This window comes from Hetaerina americana, unplaced genomic scaffold (assembly GCF_022747635.1).
Source record: "Hetaerina americana unplaced genomic scaffold, ioHetAmer1.1.p SCAF_4, whole genome shotgun sequence".
Classification (NCBI taxonomy): domain Eukaryota; kingdom Metazoa; phylum Arthropoda; class Insecta; order Odonata; family Calopterygidae; genus Hetaerina; species Hetaerina americana.
The window spans coordinates 90097001-90115880 of NW_027286985.1; the positions used below are offsets into that span (position 1 = coordinate 90097001).

At 37.5% G+C, this 18880-nt stretch overlaps 2 protein-coding genes across 3 annotated transcripts in view; one reads left to right on the forward strand and one right to left on the reverse strand.

Moving 5' to 3' along the window:
- Positions 1-25: 25 nt before the first annotated feature.
- On the reverse strand, positions 26-15006 carry NUCB1 (Nucleobindin 1). The gene is made up of 8 exons (XM_071590475.1): positions 14607-15006; positions 14380-14487; positions 14038-14310; positions 13547-13723; positions 6005-6107; positions 5378-5558; positions 4979-5135; positions 26-1228 (listed from the first exon to the last, which is right to left on the reverse strand). The coding sequence occupies exons 1-8, from the start codon at positions 14730-14732 to the stop codon at positions 365-367; spliced, it is 1989 nt and encodes a 662-aa protein (XP_071446576.1). The 5' UTR covers positions 14733-15006; the 3' UTR covers positions 26-364.
- Positions 15007-15084: 78 nt separating this feature from the next.
- The window catches only part of sxc (O-linked N-acetylglucosamine (GlcNAc) transferase sxc), a 124384-nt gene continuing 120588 nt past the window's right edge, over positions 15085-18880 (forward strand). For both annotated transcript variants that reach the window (XM_071590467.1, XM_071590474.1), the window contains exon 1: positions 15085-15135. The gene's annotated coding sequence lies outside the window, so the exon portion shown is untranslated. The remainder of the gene's footprint in view (positions 15136-18880) is intronic.

The window sequence follows — 18880 nt, forward strand, 5'->3', positions numbered from 1 at the left end:
TCAATGCATAGAAACAATATATGTAGAAATTTTATTAAAGAAAAAACCAAAATTTACTTCACAATAGCATATTGTAGAGAAAGTTTATAAGTTTCCAAAATCGATACAAATGACAATCCTAACAATAATTTCCCAAAAATAATAAATAGAAGCCAGAAACCTTTCAGATCTAATGTAAGTCAACACAAATTAAGATGTCTAACACCATTAGAGATATTCACATAATTTACAATTATTACACAATCAAAAAAGTAAAATGCAAAATAAACATCTTTTCTTCTCTGACTTCATCAAAAGATGAATAATAAATGCCAACCACAGCATGAAGGAATAAAAATTGTGCCATTATTTCCTGAGACTCTTTTCATTGTGGAGATGGAACTTTATTCTGCTGGATATCATGTTCTCTGCCACCAACTGAATGCAGTCCCTCATTACTGTGTTGGTTATGTTGATTGGCTGAACTTGGATTTGCATTGCCCTCCAGACCATGAGCATCTGAACCAGCATTGGGATGGAATTGCTGCGAGTTCTCATTGTGACTGTTTATCGTGCCAGTATGACCTTGCTGGTGGTGCTGAGAGGCTTGTTGACTTCCTTCCATATGTTGATTGCCAACAGGTTGTGGATGATGTGCCGGCTGTTGGGGTGAATGAGCCGGCTGTTGGGGTGAATGAGCCAGCTGTTGGGGTGAATGAGCCGGCTGTTGGGGTGAATGAGCCGGCTGTTGGGGTGAATGAGCCGGCTGTTGGGGTGAATGAGCCAGCTGTTGGGGTGGATGGTGGGCTCCTTGTGATTCGTGACCTCCTGCACCATGGGGTGGCCCACCAGGATTCATCTGTCCCTGAGAAACCATGGGTGGTGCTTGTTGGTGTTGCTGGTTGTACCCCAGTGGAGCCCCTTGCTCGTGCTTGGCATATCCCTCTTGGGCAACTGGAGGATGTTGGGGAGGGTGTGGAATATTTCCATATGCTCCATGATGGCCAGCACTGCCAGCATAGGCCTGAGGAGGATGCTGCTGTGGCACATGGTTTGTCGCCACTGGATGGTATGGCACCTGGCCTGGGTGGTATGCTGGAGGGGGTAGGTTGGCATGCTGCTGAGGAATGTGATGCACTTGGTTGGAGGCCATAGGATGGTGCTGCGGAATCCTATTATCATGCAAGTATGGTTCCTTTCCTATATGCATTTGGCCACTATCCATGCCATAAACAGGCTGTGGTGGTATCTGAAACAAAAGATGTATTACTGTGATTCAATATCTATACATGATTCAATGTCTCTATACATCACCTCAATGTGAAGTGCATATCATATGTGGAGTAGTACAAGACTCATTTCCTTCACACACACTACGAGCTTTCATAGTTGGTTGTTTCATTACCTTCATAATTGCAGTGCTAGTTCATTTTATAATTTATACTGGGTGCCTACTGGGCAAATGGGATGGTTGATATAAAAATGATTTTTAGGAGGAATGAGGGTCAAAACATACAAGAGTATAGTACATCTCATCAGTCCAAAAATAAAATCTCTAGACAACACTTAGGCTTGAGCATAAATGACCTAACTGAGCTCAAGGTTAGGGGGAAGTTCAATTCTTCCTTATCTGTCTCCTGTTTCCCACAAAAATTAGGCATACAAAGCTAGTTTACCTGGAGTCATCCACAGGTGTATTAGAGTAAGGGCCCACTCATCAGTTCCAAGATACTCCACCAACTGGGCTTACACCCATGATATTAACACTTGGCTTCGATAATCGAAACGATGAGTCTGCTAAGAGTCAAAGCATGTAAAATAATTATGCACTCAAACTAACTTCATTCCATACACAGCTCCTGTGAAACTTTTGGAATTCTTAGAAAACTATGTTCTCATCTGTTCTTGGCTTATTTTGTCGCATGCCATATCACAATGAATCGGTCAGGGTTTGAGCCAAAAATAACATGGCAGCATTTAAACATGTTATGGGTAAAGACTGACTCAGATGACAGGGATGGATACAAGAGGAAAGAAAGTAATGGTAGAGGTGATAGGGTAGGTAGAGACTTAGGACAAGAGGCACTGGATGGAGTAGGTGAAAAGGCAAATAAAAGTATAAAACAATGAGGTGTATAGAAAATGGGGAGAGAATAGAAGAAAAAGAAGAATCCAATGGATAGGGCATTCAAAACTCTGTTGCATAAAGCATTGTTATTCAAGGTAAGCAGCTGACTCCTTCAAAGAATGAATACAACATAGAAAGAAAGGAATGTAGAATGAGGAAGATAATGTGACTAATAAATAAATAGGTTGTGTGAAGGAGCAATCAGGACAGAGAGAGATACCACTGGAAAGTGTAGAATTGAGAGCTTTAATCAGTCTTGAAATTGCATTACTGATAAGTGAACCCTTTGAATTCAATCAAATTAAGACAATGGATGTATTTCTTTCATAAGTCCCTATTCTTATTTTATTTGAATGTCCCTTGGTCAACACATCCAATACAGAGTGCCACATGCCTTTTGAATGTTTTCACATTCTGCTTCCTAGTTTAACTATCTTCGTTGAGATTAAATATCGCATTTGCTTACAATCCTTGCAGGGATGAAAACAAGGCATGTTATAATAATTCAAATTTTAGCTCCGTAATTTTGGCCATCAAAACTGTGCAGGTCTGCATTGTCTTGATGCAAGAGAATTTTTCCCTTTGCCAAATGATGATTTTTCAAAATTTCTTTGCTCATCCAGTATAAGACTGACATACAATACTCTCAATTCTTCAATTTTCCTTCTTTTATGCTATCAATGCAGATGATTCCATGTGTATCCTAAAAACCACTGCCAACACCTTGTTGGCTGATTTCACCATCTTTGCCAACCTTGGAGCCAGATGGCCTTCAAAAATAGACTGTTCCTTTGTCTCTAAAGTGTAGTAGTGTAACCATTTCGTCCACAGTTACGCATTGATGTGGAAATCCTCATCAGGATTGCGATGGAAAAGCACCATACTAGCCTCCAAATTGACCACATAATTGCGTCCATTATACACCGTGAGCAAACATGGCAACCATCTGGTCAAGATTTTTTCAAAACCAGTTTTTCGTTCAAAACTGAAAACTCTGTCCTAATTGTGATATGCCTGTGGCCTTAACTATTTTGTGAACTTTCATTTGCAAATGACTCAAAGCCATATCATGGATTTTACCAATTATTTCAGAGGAATTCACTCCTACTGGAAGTCCCGAACAATTGTTAAGCCTTTTAAATGGCAGTGTTTAATTTTACGACAATCATTTTTTCCATTTTACTTAATAAATGTTTGTTACTTCAATCAACTATGAAAATAAAACCATTGGATGGATATAGCTAACACTTTAAGAGCAATCTAGTGAGAGATGAAGCTTACTCAAAACCAGCCTTCTGTTATACTACAGATGCCATCCAAAAATGATACGAAAGCCAACCTTTTGTGATACCATGAATACCATCCCTTGAATTTATGAAAAATAGAACCAATTCTATCTCTTTGAAAATGAAATCATGAGATGGATATAGCTCAAACTTTTAGAGCAGTCTAGCGAGAGATACAGCTTACTGAAAGCGAACCTTATGTGATACTGCTAATGCCATCTATTTTCAAAGGAGTTCCTGAATGACCCGTGAAGTTTAAATGGACCATTTACCATGGTTTACTGTGGACTAAGGAAAAAATTGCTTGGTCATGAAATGTATGCAAACCTTAATAATGGAGAAAACTAGAGAATCTACCATTGGTAAATATTGCATACAGATGAATACTCCAAAGTAACCTTTTTAACTTGGTAATCCAAGATGCAAATGCTGACTTCTAATATTCTATTTTAATGGGATTGGTGATTTGTATAATGTGCCAATTAACACAACTCTTCACTATCAAACATACTCATATAAATTAATTTAAATCTGGGGTTAATTATTTCAGCTTGTCAAAAGATAATATTCTGTAATTATAAGGCGTAATGGCATTGGTGTGCCTATAGTTCCATTGCGGAAATGTTCAGATTTTTTTCCACTCTAAACAACTGTGAAATTTCTTTGACTATCATGCATGTAAGACCACTGAGTATAGGATTCATCAGTTAGTCAGGCTAGGTGTCACAGTCACGGAACCAATGTTTCATAAGTGATTTTGTTATCCATTAACTCTGTGACACAGGAGGCAAAGTCACTAAAGACTAGAGGGAAAATGCAAATATATATTAAACATCAACTTGTATTTGAGGATGTACTCGTAATTGATATTCAACACTAAACTTTTAAACACTGAATTTCTCTTCCACATTTTTTTGATAACCCTTTGCATAGTGCAGACTGCGTTCCAACTTTGGAATATCAGACGCAATTCAAATAAAATTTAAAACTATTAATCTCTGAGGAAAAAGGAAATTGACAGTCCCACAGAACACTAACTAACTACTAGATGCAAACACGGATTCCAAAAAACATCTTTGCTGGACCAGGTCATCATAATGCAATGATGGTGATATGGGACACTCAACTGCAACCTCTGTCATTGCTCTTAAATATTTTTGAGGAATTACAAAGTGATCTCTCTCATCGGTCATTATGTAATTCCATTACAAGCATTTTGAAGCTTTTACCTGTGAGATCACACTTATTTTAACTGATGCAGACTTTAACCTAAATTATAGCTGTAAAACTCCCAAAACCAGCTTTGAAGGCTCAAACGATTATTTGTCATTTTTTTCTAATTAAACCCTGTAGAACATTATCTTCAAAATGATCATTCAAGGAACTATTCCATCAAATAAATGCCACCCACAGCACAAGCTAATTACAGCTAGTGTGATGAACCTATGATATCACCTCAGAATTGAACAAAGGGTGAGTATACTCTTTCTTGACATTGCTCATTTTAATTTAAATTACAGACCTTAAGGAGAAAACATCAGTTTTGTCATGGAGTGATCCAATAATAAAAGAGAATAATTCTTACCAAGCCCTGTTCCACAAGTTTTCGTACTTCCTCCTGACGTTGTCGTTCAAAAGCCTCATACTCCTCATGAGTGTAAGCAGGTGTGTGGTCTAATCCCTCCCAACCTGGATCTTGCTGATATTCTGTCTTCTTGGTCTGCGCTAAAAATTCATCATAACTGTAATAATCAGAAAGTTTTGGAATAATTTAGTGCATAAAAAATGCTTTAAACAATTATACTTAAAACAATTTAATATTATTAATAATATAATTAAAGATAAACAATTTAAGCCATTAAAATCCTTTGAAAACTGAAATTAATTAACAGTTTTTGAATGTTGAAATATCAGTAACATAAGTGATAAACCTTGAGTTCAGAGCACATGAGTAATATGCTTCACTGTATTCACATTCACATACCTGATGAGGTGATCCTTGTTTGTGTCAGACTCATTGAAGACATGCTCTCTCATCCTCTCCATTTCCTCCTGCCGCTCCCGTGGGTCATCTTCAAAAGCAGCATGGTCATACATTTTATCCAGCTCCTTTTGGAATAACATCTTGACTTCATCAGCATCCCAAACACCATTGCCATCCAGGTCTAAAGGAAAAATTGAAATATCTGAATAATTATAATATTTATTGTTTCCATAATTGGAGATAAAACAGGACTAGAATGTATAATGAAGATTTTTGGTTGCCTTTGAGGAGGTGAACCCCCAGTGAGGCTACTTTCTTTTGAGTGACATGCAGAGAGTTTGAAAAGAAAACCTAGGTACACACTTCTAGCTCTCTTTGGTAGAATAACAACATGAAATATTATTGCACAATATAAATAGAGTGATTGCAAAAGTAATTACACAAAATACGGCAATAGTACCACACTGAAACCATATGCATAAAATGCAGAAAACTATCGATGAATGTTATTAGCTTGCAGGTAACTTCCAAAAAAAAACAAAAAAATGAATATAAAGGTGTATGTATGTTGTTTACAAGTAAAATGAAGTTTTCATTGGCTTCTTACATTTTAGAATTGCCACTCACCATGCAGGTGGAAAAAGGTTTTTGGGTTGAAATCTTCGGGATTCATGTGATCCTGTTCCTGCCACACTTCTTCAAGCTGCTGTTTGCTTCCTGGATGGTGCAGCTAGGATAATAGACAGAAAGAAAATCAATATTTCACAGCCTTCTGACTAACTTTATCAATAGCAATTGTGAGTAGGTCAGGGATAAGTGCCTGATGTACCCAGAAAAATTACAAAGTGCCATGGTCCATTAGGAACTAAGCCCAGCACATTAAATATTCTTGAAGTACACATCACAATATTATAACTTTTTCTTAATTCCACATACACATTACAGCTTATCACACTCTTACATCTTCGTTCAGGCTCTGTAAAATAATTAGTATTTCCCCCTGTATCATAGTGTTCAACATTTTATGAACACTCAATTTCGCTCCATCCCTTCTTCTCTAGCATCTGCAAATTTCTCTTAACAACCTCTTTTTCTCTAATCTACTTTCTTTGCTCCCCTTCAATTCCCATTGATTTCTCTTCATTCTCCTTCACACTCCCAAATTAAAAGCACCTAATCCACACTATTCCTCTGGCCCCAATAGCTGTCTCACAAACATGAGGAACTTGACTCTAATGAAAGGTTTTGCTACTAATTTTTTAACAACTTTCATTTAGATCCCTACCATCAGTTCCCTCTTTTTAGACAAAGCTTCTTTGCCTGAAGTAACCCCTCCCTAGATGATCCTCATGCGTTACCCATTATGCAACAAAATATTCACCAAATGAGTGAAGTAGGGGATCGAGATGGTGCGGGGGCTAACGTACTGGCTTCCCACCCTGAGGGTGCGGGTTCAAATCCCGGCGGTGTTGAATATTTTTCAGAGGTATCTCAATCTCTACTTGAGGTGCTTTGTGGAGGGCACTTTGAGTGAGTACACCGTCCGTCGGATGGGACGTTAAACTGCGGACCCCCTGGCACCTTTCGTAAAGATTAGGCTAATGCCGACGCCGGGTTTTTCTCCACCCTTCATCCTTTCCTGTCCATCCCCTATGGTGAATTCATTACTTCAAGTTAAGATTCTTTCAACAACACAATGAATTTTCCCTCAGTTAGATAATTATTTAACAATCATCAGCGAACATTCCTCACTTAATATTATTACCGGATTGGTCCATTCAACGGCACTCCTGCCCATACAAAAGGAATCAAACCAAACCAAAATTAATACGAATATAAATTAATTATGCCCAATTCAAACAAAATATAAGTATTTACATTAATACTAGTTACCTAATATTAGTTAAGAATAAAAAGAATGCATAGATAATACGTCAGTGGTATTAGGGCACTTCTCAGCAAGAGCAATGGAATTATTTTAGCCAAACATTGCATTGTGATACCCCTTTCCATACAGCAACTTAATAATTGTGCAACCATCTCACACTATTTGCAGATCCTGTGCATAGCAGAAAGCAGTCTTACCTGGAGAAAAGGTTGTGGTCCCCTCAGGATCCGCTTAAGGCAAGTTTCAATGTACTTTGAAATGTACTAAAGGACCTTAAAACAACTGTACCCTCTAAAATGACAGGTCCTCATGGTGTGCCATTTCAATTCTGAAAATATGTTTAACAGTCTTAGCTGAACCATTAACAATCTTATTCAACAAATTTTTGAAAAGGGGCAGCCTTCCAAAATTTGAAGAAACAGTTTCTTTATTTTGGGGACTTTTTGACAAATTGTCTAGAATTGAACTAATTTCACCATATGCAAGAAGTCTAAAAAGAATTCCATAGGGGCAAACATTCGGACAGTGTAAATGTATCTAATTCAAATGCTTTTTCTCCTTCGAAACTTAAAGATTATTTTCTAAGTGTCTTTTCAGTATTTGAAAGACATTTTTGTAATTTAGGCCCTTTTTTGGTTCCTGAAAATATTAATTGCCCTATTTTCCCATCGATAACACGTACCTTAAGTATAACATGCACCCAGCACTTTGTAGTTATCAAGATTTTGTACAGATACCGTTCTTTATAGTTATCTAGAACGTGTATAGATGCTCCGCATCTGTATGTATGTATGTCTGTGAATGTGTGTGTATATCTATATATATAAAGGAGAGTGTTTGTTTGTATGTATGTAATTTGTTTACTTTTTTGCTGTCATAGAAACAGCATTTTTCCAACTATGCCAGCAGGATACTTTTGCAAGAACACTATTGTATTCAGAATTGCCGAGATATTATACGTGGAATACATCAAGGAAAGTCTTTTGTAGAAGAAAAATGGGCAACTTTGATCCTGAGAATAATATTTATTAATGTGACGCATTGGGCCGAGTCTACACAGTCCATCTTAACAACGCCGAATGTTATTTTTTAAGAATGCTTCTACATACCATTAGAGGACCTCGCTCATTTGCAGAATTAAGAACGGTAAACGGAGAAATATGTGAGACATTCACAGAAGCTTGCCAGAATTTAGGGTTGCTAGAAGGAGATCAATACTGGGATGACTCATTGCGAGAGGCCAGTTTGATTTCTCTTCCAGGACAAATCCGAATTTTGTTTGCCATCATAATAACCTCCTGTAATCCATCTAACCCAAAAACATTATGGGAAAAATATAAAGAATCAATGAGTGAGGATATACTGGCTAAAGTTCGAAGTGAAAATCCTACATTGGATATTACGTTTAACTCCGACATTTTTAATAAAACTTTGATTATTTTGGAGGAAAAGTGTATCACCATGGTTAACAAGACTTTAGTGGAACTCGGTCTTTTTGCACCGGTACAAGATCAACAGGGTGTATTTTATCCAGATTATATACGTGAAACTAGCTACAATGTCTTAGACTTAGAAGCATACATCGCGGATAAAAAGCCACTTCTTAATGAAGATCAGAAATTCGCGTACGAAACAATAATGGATCAAGTAGATAAACAAGAAGGAGGTATCATTTTTCTTGATGCTGCTGGTGGCACGGGAAAAACATTTTTAATTAATTTAGTTCTCGCTGAAATCAGGGTTCATGGAGAAATTGCTCTAGCCGTTGCATCTTCAGGTATTGCAGCGACATTAATGGAAGGAGGAGGAACAGCCCACTCTGCCCTTAAGTTGCCACATAATATTTCCCGACAAGAAAATCCCACATGTCATATAAATAAAACAAGCGGCCAGGCACAAGTTCTTATAGAATGTAAATTGATAGTATGGGATGAGTGTACGTTGGCTCATAAAAAATCTCTTGAGGCCCTCAACGCAACACTTCAAGATCTTAGAGGAAACTGCAGTTTAATGGAAGGAGCTCTGGTACTCCTGTGTGGAGACTTCCGTCAAACTCTGCCTGTCATTCCAAAATCAACTCCAGCCGATGAAATTTATGCCTGTTTAAAACATTCTGTTCTATGGAATCATGTCCAAGAAATTAGCCTTAAACAAAACATGCGAATCCTCTTAAGAGATGGGAATGCTCAAAATTTTGCAAATAAACTTTTGGAGATTGGAGAAGATACATTAGTTATTGAAGCATCTGGTATGATAAAATTGTCATCAGATTTATGTGTATCGGTGAAAACTGTCCGCGATATGATACAAGCAGTCTATCCTAACGTTAATCAAAATTATAAAAATTTAGAATGGTTTCGAGAAAGAGCCATTCTTGCTCCTAAGAACGATGATGTTAATGAAATTAACAAGGAGATACTAGCCATGCTGCCAGGAGACGTGATTGAATATAAATCGGTTGATACCATAGTGGATGCTGACGAAGCCGTCAATTATCCACCGGAATTCCTAAATTCACTTGATCCAGCTGGATTGCCACAACATCGCCTTATACTTAAAGTAGGATCTCCAATCATTTTATTGCGAAATTTAGATCCACCAAAACTCTGCAATGGGACACGATTGTGTGTGACAAAATTGATGAAAAATATAATCCAGGCAGTCATTTTAACTCGAAAAGGAAAAGGTGAAATAAATTTTATTCCACGGATACCTCTAATCCCAACTGATCTTCCCTTCAACTTTAAAAGATTATAGTTTCCAGTCCGGCTAGCTTTTTCAATTACCATTAATAAATCACAGGGACAGTCTTTAAAGTTTTGTGGTGTTGATCTAAGATCGCCATGTTTTAGCCACGGGCAACTTTATGTTGCTTGCTCCAGAGTAGGTTCGCCTAAAAATTTATATATTCTTTCTCCTGGATATGAAACAAAAAATGTAGTTTATAAACAGGTGTTAAATAAAAAAGATTCTTAAATTTGTATGAAGTAGTGTACCTGTATTATTGTACTTTATAATTTGTTGTTTTTATTTATGTAGTATATTTATATTACTGTTTCTCCCTAACCCGTGCAAAGCCGGGTATTCAGCTAGTATATATATATAATACTTTGTTCATTTTAAAAATGGTACAACCATATTAAATGTCGTCGATGTAAGTATTATTTAACATATAAACATACTTTCTTAAATGCGATGAAAATTGTCACAAAAGAATTCATCCAATGAGTATAGTGGGTGAGCAAGTAACCAGGTCAAGTAAACTCTGGATACCATCTGATTTCAACTGAGTAGGCAGATAGTTATACAGTCGTATGTTCATATTGTGAAATGTGTTGTAAGTTGATGACAATCTACAATAAGTAGTATTTAGATTCGATTTACCTCTTGTGGAATGAATATATATATATATATATATATATATATATATATATATATATATATATATATATATATATATATATATATATAAACCATAAACACAGTATTCAACCCAAAGGTCAGTTTGGTAGGTAATGGTAGAGTTCACCCAATATATATATATATATCTGGTCGGTTTAGTAGGTGATGGCAGAGGTCACCCAGTACTAAGCCCTATACGGTGTGTGAAATTCACACATCAGGGTAGGGGGGCCAGTTCCTTTCCCTGTGACGGTTATGGTTTCCCAGAAAGATCTGGTACCCGAAAAATCACTCGGCTTGTGTGGAGCTGCAGGTGTCCAGAGTGCCTTGCCCGGGAGTCGAACCTGGGACCCTCCTGTCAGTAGTCCAATGCTCTACCCCCTGGAATACCGCAACCCACAACATATATATATATACACACACACATATATGTGTATATATGTAAAACAATGTGTGTGTATATATATATATATATATATATATATATATATATACACACACACACACACACACACACGAGGGTCATCCGGAAAGTAGTACCCGTTCGTGCCGCATGAAGTGCTGACGACGCGAGTAGCCGCTGGACGAGGTCAGATAGCTTCAGTGGCTTGTCTGCCTTCTCTGAGCCAAGTTGCGTGACGCTAGCATTGCCTGTGTTGTTTCTGTGATTGTTTACAATGTTTAAAAAAATTGAGAACGCCGCCAGTTGTGAAGTGAGGGCAGTGATTAAATTCCTCAATGCAAGAAACGTTCGCCCATGTGATATTCATCGCCAATTAAAGGAGGTGTATGGAGACAATGTAATGGACGAGTCGTCTGTTCGGCGGTGGTGTCGCAACTTCAACATGGGGAGGGGGAACACACACGACGATGAGCGTTCGGGGAGACCGTCTGTCATTACAGACCAACTGGTGAGCTCAGTTGACGAATTCGTGAGGAACGATCGGCGCGTCACAATTGATGACATCTGTGAGCATTTTCCCAATGTTTCTCGAACAATTGTTCATGAAATTGTTAAACACCATCTGCATTATGCAAAAATTTGTGCAAGATGGGTCCCTCGCGTATCTCAATGAGCTGGCGGCGAAGGACTATGCAGCAGGAATACAGAAACTTGTCACACGTTATGACAAATGCCTTAATTTGCTTGGAGATTATGTTGAGAAGTAGTTTAAAGTATCCTCTTTCAAATAAAATTTTTTATGTTTGTTAATATTTACTTTTGTGTCTTTATTTCACGAACGGGTACTACTTTCCGGATGACCCTCGTATATGCATATGTGTAATATGTATATGTGTATATATGCATATATATATGTATGCAGCTTCCAAGTTCTATGAAAGTGCCACCTATATGGTGATTGTTTCAAATCTGAATTAAGTTAAGCTTTTATAATTTACAATTTTCTCAAGAAAATTATCCATGGAGAAGAAAATCTTATCCAGCGACGCTTAGGCTAGAAGTCATCATTTTCACGAAAGAACAATAAATCGCGAGGCGGCCAGGATTTATCCATTTACAAATCTTTTAAATCAAAGTTACGTTCTAGTTGGGAACAGTGGATGATGTCTGAAAGACTACTAAGAATTGGGAAGGATTTAAGTGTCTTATGAAGAAATATGCCAGTGAATCCTGGAAAGTTGGCAGTGTTAGAGTGACTTGTGTAAAAAATGGATTTGAAAAAGCTTCAGGCAACAATTCAATGCCAGTGCTAGAAGATGAGGACGAGTTAACTACAGTGAGCAAACTCCGTGATGTGCCTGAAGAGACAATAAATGCACCAATTCATTTGTGTTTCAGGTGATGAATTTCCAGAATTTGAGAGATCTACCTATCCTATTAAAATGTATACGTACGGGGTTATAATACAATGTACTCTCCGTATATATGAAGTAATATGTACTAGAATAAAGAAGTACTACATATTAGATTAAATGAAGTACAGAAATTATATGTTTCTTCTTTTTATCATGGATTTATGAGATGAAATAACTGTCAAAGTAGCAGATCTGTATAACATAGAATGCAATTAGAACGACATGCTTCCAGACGAATTTATTTTTGCGAGATCTTCTTCGAATTATTGTGAACATAGTTATGTAGAAGTTTGGATTTTTTTCAATCATCTGAACATTGTTGTATAGATAACGTGCGCATTATCTATGGGAAAATATGGTACTTAAGTGATAGAAATACGCAAATTTGTTTCCCATCTTTCGCTCTTGCTTCATCTCTTTTTCATAAACCAAAAATCACTAGACTGCCTTCTTTTAATCCCCTCCTTATTTACCATTGCTGGCCAAAGACCTCAGGTCTCCATTGGGCTCAATAGACATGAGCAACTGCAATTAATTCTGTGCAGCTTCCACTGTGAAATAAAAACTAAGACTTATGACTTTCAGATGAGTGAAAAACTATTGGATTGGCATTGTAGTAATATTAGTGGCTTCAATGTTCCAATGGACAGAATTCAAAGGGCAGCAAACTCGATTTTAACATTATTTCTAATTCACACAGAGCCATGGCCAGGTCAACCCTCTTTTTCACGAGTAGAAAATAAATAATGAGATTGCATTACAATATGATGAAGACCAACATAGTATCATTAAGTTTTCATTCCTTAGGCTCCAAGTAAGTTACCTATTTAGTGGTGGGATGGCATCATGTATGAGGCTCTATAGGGAAGTTTGTCCTCTACCCTTAGAGCTGGTTCCCTACAACATGTAAATAGTTATGTTCACTTCTCTGCATGAAATGACCAGGGCTCTGAAGATATTTTAATTGAAATCCTGATAATTTAAGTTCCCACTTCAATCGTATGCATTACTCTTTCTATTATATTCAGAGCATAAAGGGATAACAGTTGGTCACTTTTTACCTGTGGATGTTTTTTATGTTTTTCTTCCAGCTCTTTATACTCCTTTTCTAGCATTTCCCTTTCATAATCATTTCGAGAATTTCGTAGCCTTTCCTGAATTTCAAACTCCTTTTGAAGCTCATATTGCTTAAATTCTTCTCTGCGTCTACGATCAGCCTCTTCTAGTTCTTTTGTAGTCTGAAATTAAAGAAGTTAGTCAGCTCCATGCATACATTGTTTCAACCCACCATAAAAACAATTATGACATCGGTCTGCATTATTAAAATTATAAGCCTATAATTATAGGTATAAATGCAACTAACACCAATGACTTCATGTGACATCAAAATTGATTACATTTAAAATTTTAACTGGAATATTTTTAAATGCTCAAGTGATAACACATGCAGAAATAGTCAGAATATTATCATAAATCACTGCATTCAACTACCATATGGCAGCTCAATGAAAAGAAACCATATTTTTATTAAGAACCACAAAAGGTTTTTTACCTGAACGATAAGTTTCCTCAAGTCTTCCACCTCGAATGTATGTGGATTTTTGTGATTTAAATGGGGAGCAATATGCAGCTTTTGTCTTTCGCCTATTCTATGTCCCCCACCTGTGGCTTCAGCTTCACCCAGCTCTTGTCTTTGAAGTTGTTGTTGATTGTATTGCATAACAGCAAGGTGGCGAAGTCTTTCCAATTCTTGCCTTTTTAATTCATCGAGTTTGGTCCTCACGTTGTGGTTAACAAACTCCAGCTCTTTGGCTATTTTCCCCGTCTGTAATTAACGTACTTTAGTGTTGATGTAAGGTTCCAAATGGCAACGGGGTACCGGAATTTTACTTACTCTGATATCTACAGTTTCCGCCTTTTCTAACTTTTCTTTGAACTGAGGGTCACTTTCAAGTGCCTGAACCACTTCCTTCAGGTATTTTTCGTATTTAATGTCTTGCCCCTAAAAGTAAAAAACTGAATAAAATGACGGGATAATGCGTCGCTATATCTATTACCATTCTAATTTTACTATCTCTAATTCACTACAATTTCCTCTTGGATATAAATCAACACTCTTACCCAGTCATCCTCCGCAGGTAACTCATTTTCTTCATTGCCCTCTTCTGCCTTTTTAGTTGTAACTGGAGGACCAACAGCTTCTCTCAGAATTAACAGAATTGACAACAATAATAATAAATATTTCATCCTTGCGCGTATTACAGAAACTTCGCAATAAATTTCAGCAATACACAGGTAACAAGAGCCAATTTAGGCAGTAGCAGAAACAACTTCCAAGCTGGTCAGTGTCGATTTACATATAGAAATGATTATGATAAGTCATAGTTCAGCTTATTCCTGGTGATTGAATTTAAGTAACTACTTCACCATCCTAACAGCATGCTGCCTTCTACCCAATTGATTCAACTTACGTGTACCTGATTACCTACGAAATCAACTTTCTCAGGTTTTGATTGGTGTAGTTGAAGTTGACTTCAGTAGTGCATGAAATGGAAAAAAATCTGAAGACCAGAGGCGATATTTTGACTCCGAGGGTGAATAAGGGCGTTGTTCAGCTGTCGAAGTCACTTCATCCAAGTAAATACATCAGGTAAATATATTAGATGATCTGTTTAATTTTACTAAACCTGTTTAACTGTCATTATGTATGATATATTTAAAACTTCTATTTTTTGGTTGGATTTTTATGAACAATTCGTGTTTTTTAATCTCAGTAAGAATCGTCTGCGATATGGTATTTCCAATGAATACCGATTGACGTGCAAGGTGATTTTTGTTCGAATTTTAGCTGATTGCGATGATTGTTATTTGGAAGAGAAAAGCATAGGCTTGTATGAAGTTCTGGATTTTTATTTACTCGATTAACTGTTTCGGTGGCATGCAGTAAATCAACATTACGACACTTATTTCCCTTTCCGCTTAAGTGTATGAATAATTAAGGGTTCCGCATAGGTATAAGAATAGCAAAGGAATAATGAGGACCATTTCACCGTTTGCATGATGTAAGGATTATCGGCAACGTGACGTATGAATCAAATTTTATCAACACGAGATGTAACACAAGTCACGTGACTTCTAATCTGGGTCGGCGCCCTACTTTTTGCGTTAGGAGCATATATTTTTGGCACCGCGGTAAACAATACTGATTATAAATGCTATTCACAGTAATTGAATTTTACTCGTCCACTTTGTGTTGTAGGTATGTGTGTTGGTTAAGAAATTTGTTAGCGGTTCGAATACCTCTCTCACGTTGTTATAATTGTGCGTGCCTTCAATTCTGCTGGGACCAAGTCTTAAGATATATTCGTGTATTTGGAAAATTTATGGTCATGGAATAGCGATGCGTTAGCTGTTTTGGCCTAAATATTGTATTTCCTTATGATTAAATGCAGTTATAAGCCTTTTGCGGCTCTTCAACATTACACCTAATCCCACTGAATTCCTGCATTAATGTTCATAAATGTTTCAAAAAATAAAAATTGTAAGGAACCCCCTGTCAAGGCTTAAATTATCGATGCCCTGAGAAATGACAACACTGCGACAAATAAAATGCACGAAATGAGACTTTGAATCCCATTATGCTGATATATTGAACTTCTTAATCATAATGTAGTTGCTTAAAAGTAAGTTGCCCCGTAACAAGATTCTCCGCATTCAATGCTTACTAACACATTTTCTCAATGAATAAAATAATGGCTTTAACCGACCATTATAGATAAAGATAAAAAAATTCATAACTTATTATTAACTAAGTCTGAAATCATTGAAGTGTATTCTTTCTCAAGAAATCCCATCAAAACACCTTACTCAAGCATAATATAGTAAACCATACAGCAAGCATTATATCTATGTATTTTTCCTCTGACTGGATATAGCATTCTTTGTTTGTTTTCTATTTTTTTTAAGAATAGGATGATCATTGGCATTAAACAAGTGGTCCTATATATGCAGTGTCTCCTTAGCAGTTTTGTTATTGCAATATATTCTAAACTGGATAAGCTGATGCCTCATTGCTTAAAACCACTTCATGAAATGTTTGGCTTATCATTCTTAAATTTATACCCAGAATATTATTTCCTGTCTGTCAACTCTATTCCCCAGTCACCATTAACATACTCATGTATATTTGGGTCATGAACTGTTTTAAACCCTGGCTCTTACTTAAAGGCAAGTACAAATTTCTTTGTATGTTTCCATTTCATATCTTGATAACTGTTGTTGAACTCATAGCCATCTTACAATATGGATAGCTATATCTGGACAAGTATATTATCAATCATATTATCATTTGAACGGTAAATTACATTTTTGGTCCTCCGGCTCTTTCACAAATTTAAAATTTCATTAGTCAGTGTTTCCTATATGTAGCGACCAAATTGCAACGCAGATCACTTCGACCTTAAGATGCCTCCAAAACTGGGGGCGAAACAACAATCAATCAACTCACCTTAGTGACAGTAATTCCTGGAAGCAGCATGGATTCATTGGATACATGTCGTGGAAGCCTTAGGATTAATTTGAACCGCCTCTACGGGGAGGATGTGTAGGGGAAGATGAGGAGATTTGAGAACCTAAGGAAGAAGAAAGGCAAATTTTTCTCTTGGTGTTTCTTCAACGTTACAGAGACTTGGACAGTACCATCCTATTTCACGCTTAAACACCATCTTCGGAGCAAAGCTGCCCAAAGAATTTTGTGACCAATGAGCATCTCACTTCTTTGGGAGCGAGTGCATAACATGTGATACCAATTGGATCGAGTCTCAAAAGAACTATCGACTGCACTTGCAGCTAAGCTGCATCTTGAAAAAGGAGGGCTGGGAGACCATAGATGAGATCACAAACATCTCATCCATTAACAACCTCGCCAGCTCAAAAGAGATGCAGACAAAGAAGTTCCTGAAACTCCACCAAGTCCAACATCCGAGCACCCCTGGTCCTGAAAAGGACCACACGCTGAGAAACCTGACGGACCATATATTGAGTGAAGATATTTGCTCCATCCTGTCCAAGGGTCTCAACTTTATCATCGCTCCAAAACCGATACCTAAAGAAAACATCATTATAGGATTCATGGATGCAGTGCAGAAGCTACCTAAGCATCTAGCCAATGAGATGAGGTAGGATGTCACTCATATCCTCCGCAAGGTGAAACTGCCCAGGCCCAATACCGCCGCTGCAGAATGCAAAGCATTGGAAAAACTGCATGATATTAAGGAACTTCTTGTCCTACCGGCAGATTAGGGGAATGCTACTTAAATCATGAAGAAGGAAGACTATCACAGCAAAATGCGAGCCCTATTGGATAGCAGCACCTATTTCCAGTTGGAAAGTGACCCAACAGCAAAGATAGAACGACTCACTTGGGAGAAAATCAGATGGTCATCCATTCCAATGGAAGACAAATTGAGACTTTCCATCGGCAGCCAAACCCCATCTCTATAGACTACCTAAGGTTCACATTGAGGGGGTCCCGCTACGACCCATCGTAAGCAACATCGATGCACCTACCTACAAGCTGGCACAAAACATTCCACGCTCTCTCCAGCTATTCGCCTTAAGAATCGACTCTTTAATGAAAAACTCAGCGGAATTTATTCGCACCATCAAGAATATCAAAGTTAAGGAACAAGACGTGCTAGTGAGCTTTGACGTACTCATAGTTTCTGTTCATGAATACACCCGTGGATGACTCAATGCTAATCTTTTAAGAACTCACCTTTGAAGGATTTCCCGGACCTCTCAGAATTCTGCCTCAGGAACCCATACTTTCTTTCTAATGATAAGTACTTTCAGCAGGAGGAAGGTGCGGCTATGGGATCACCTCTCTCTCCTGTTGTAGCTGACGTTTTCTTGGAGAATTTTGAGAAGGCAAAAGAGGCTTACCAAAAGAAACCATCTCTTTGGATTTGTTATGTCGATGACACTTTGTCATCTGGCCACATGGGAAGGAAGAACTAGCATTGTTCCTGAAACACCTAAATCAGCAACATCCTGCCATAAAATTTACCATGGAAATTGAGCAGAATGGTGTTCTGCATTTTTTAGATGTGTTAGTGACAAAAATATCTAATGGCCATGCTGTATACCACAAGAAAACCCATACCTACAGGTTTTTGGATGAGCAATCACACCACCATACCCCTCAGAAGAGTTTGCAAGTAAATATACTAGTTCGTCAGATCTCTACCATCTCAGACACTGAATCACTCACATCAGAAAAGAGATACCTCATATCAGCACTGGGGAAAAATGAATATCTGGAACATATGGTCCAAAAATGAAATGGAGTTGATAGAAGACTGGATTCTGGCTAAGAAACAGAGCGAGGAGAAACC

Coding starts and splice junctions, on each gene's coding strand:
- NUCB1 (XM_071590475.1), bottom strand. CDS start 14,732: ATGAAATATTTATTATTATTGTTGTCAATTCTGTTAATTCTGAGAGAA. Junction 6,108..13,546: donor AACATAAAAAACATCCACAG/GTAAAAAGTGAC, acceptor CTATTATCCTAG/CTGCACCATCCAGGAAGCAA. Junction 1,229..4,978: donor AACTTGTGGAACAGGGCTTG/GTAAGAATTATT, acceptor CTTTTGTTTCAG/ATACCACCACAGCCTGTTTA.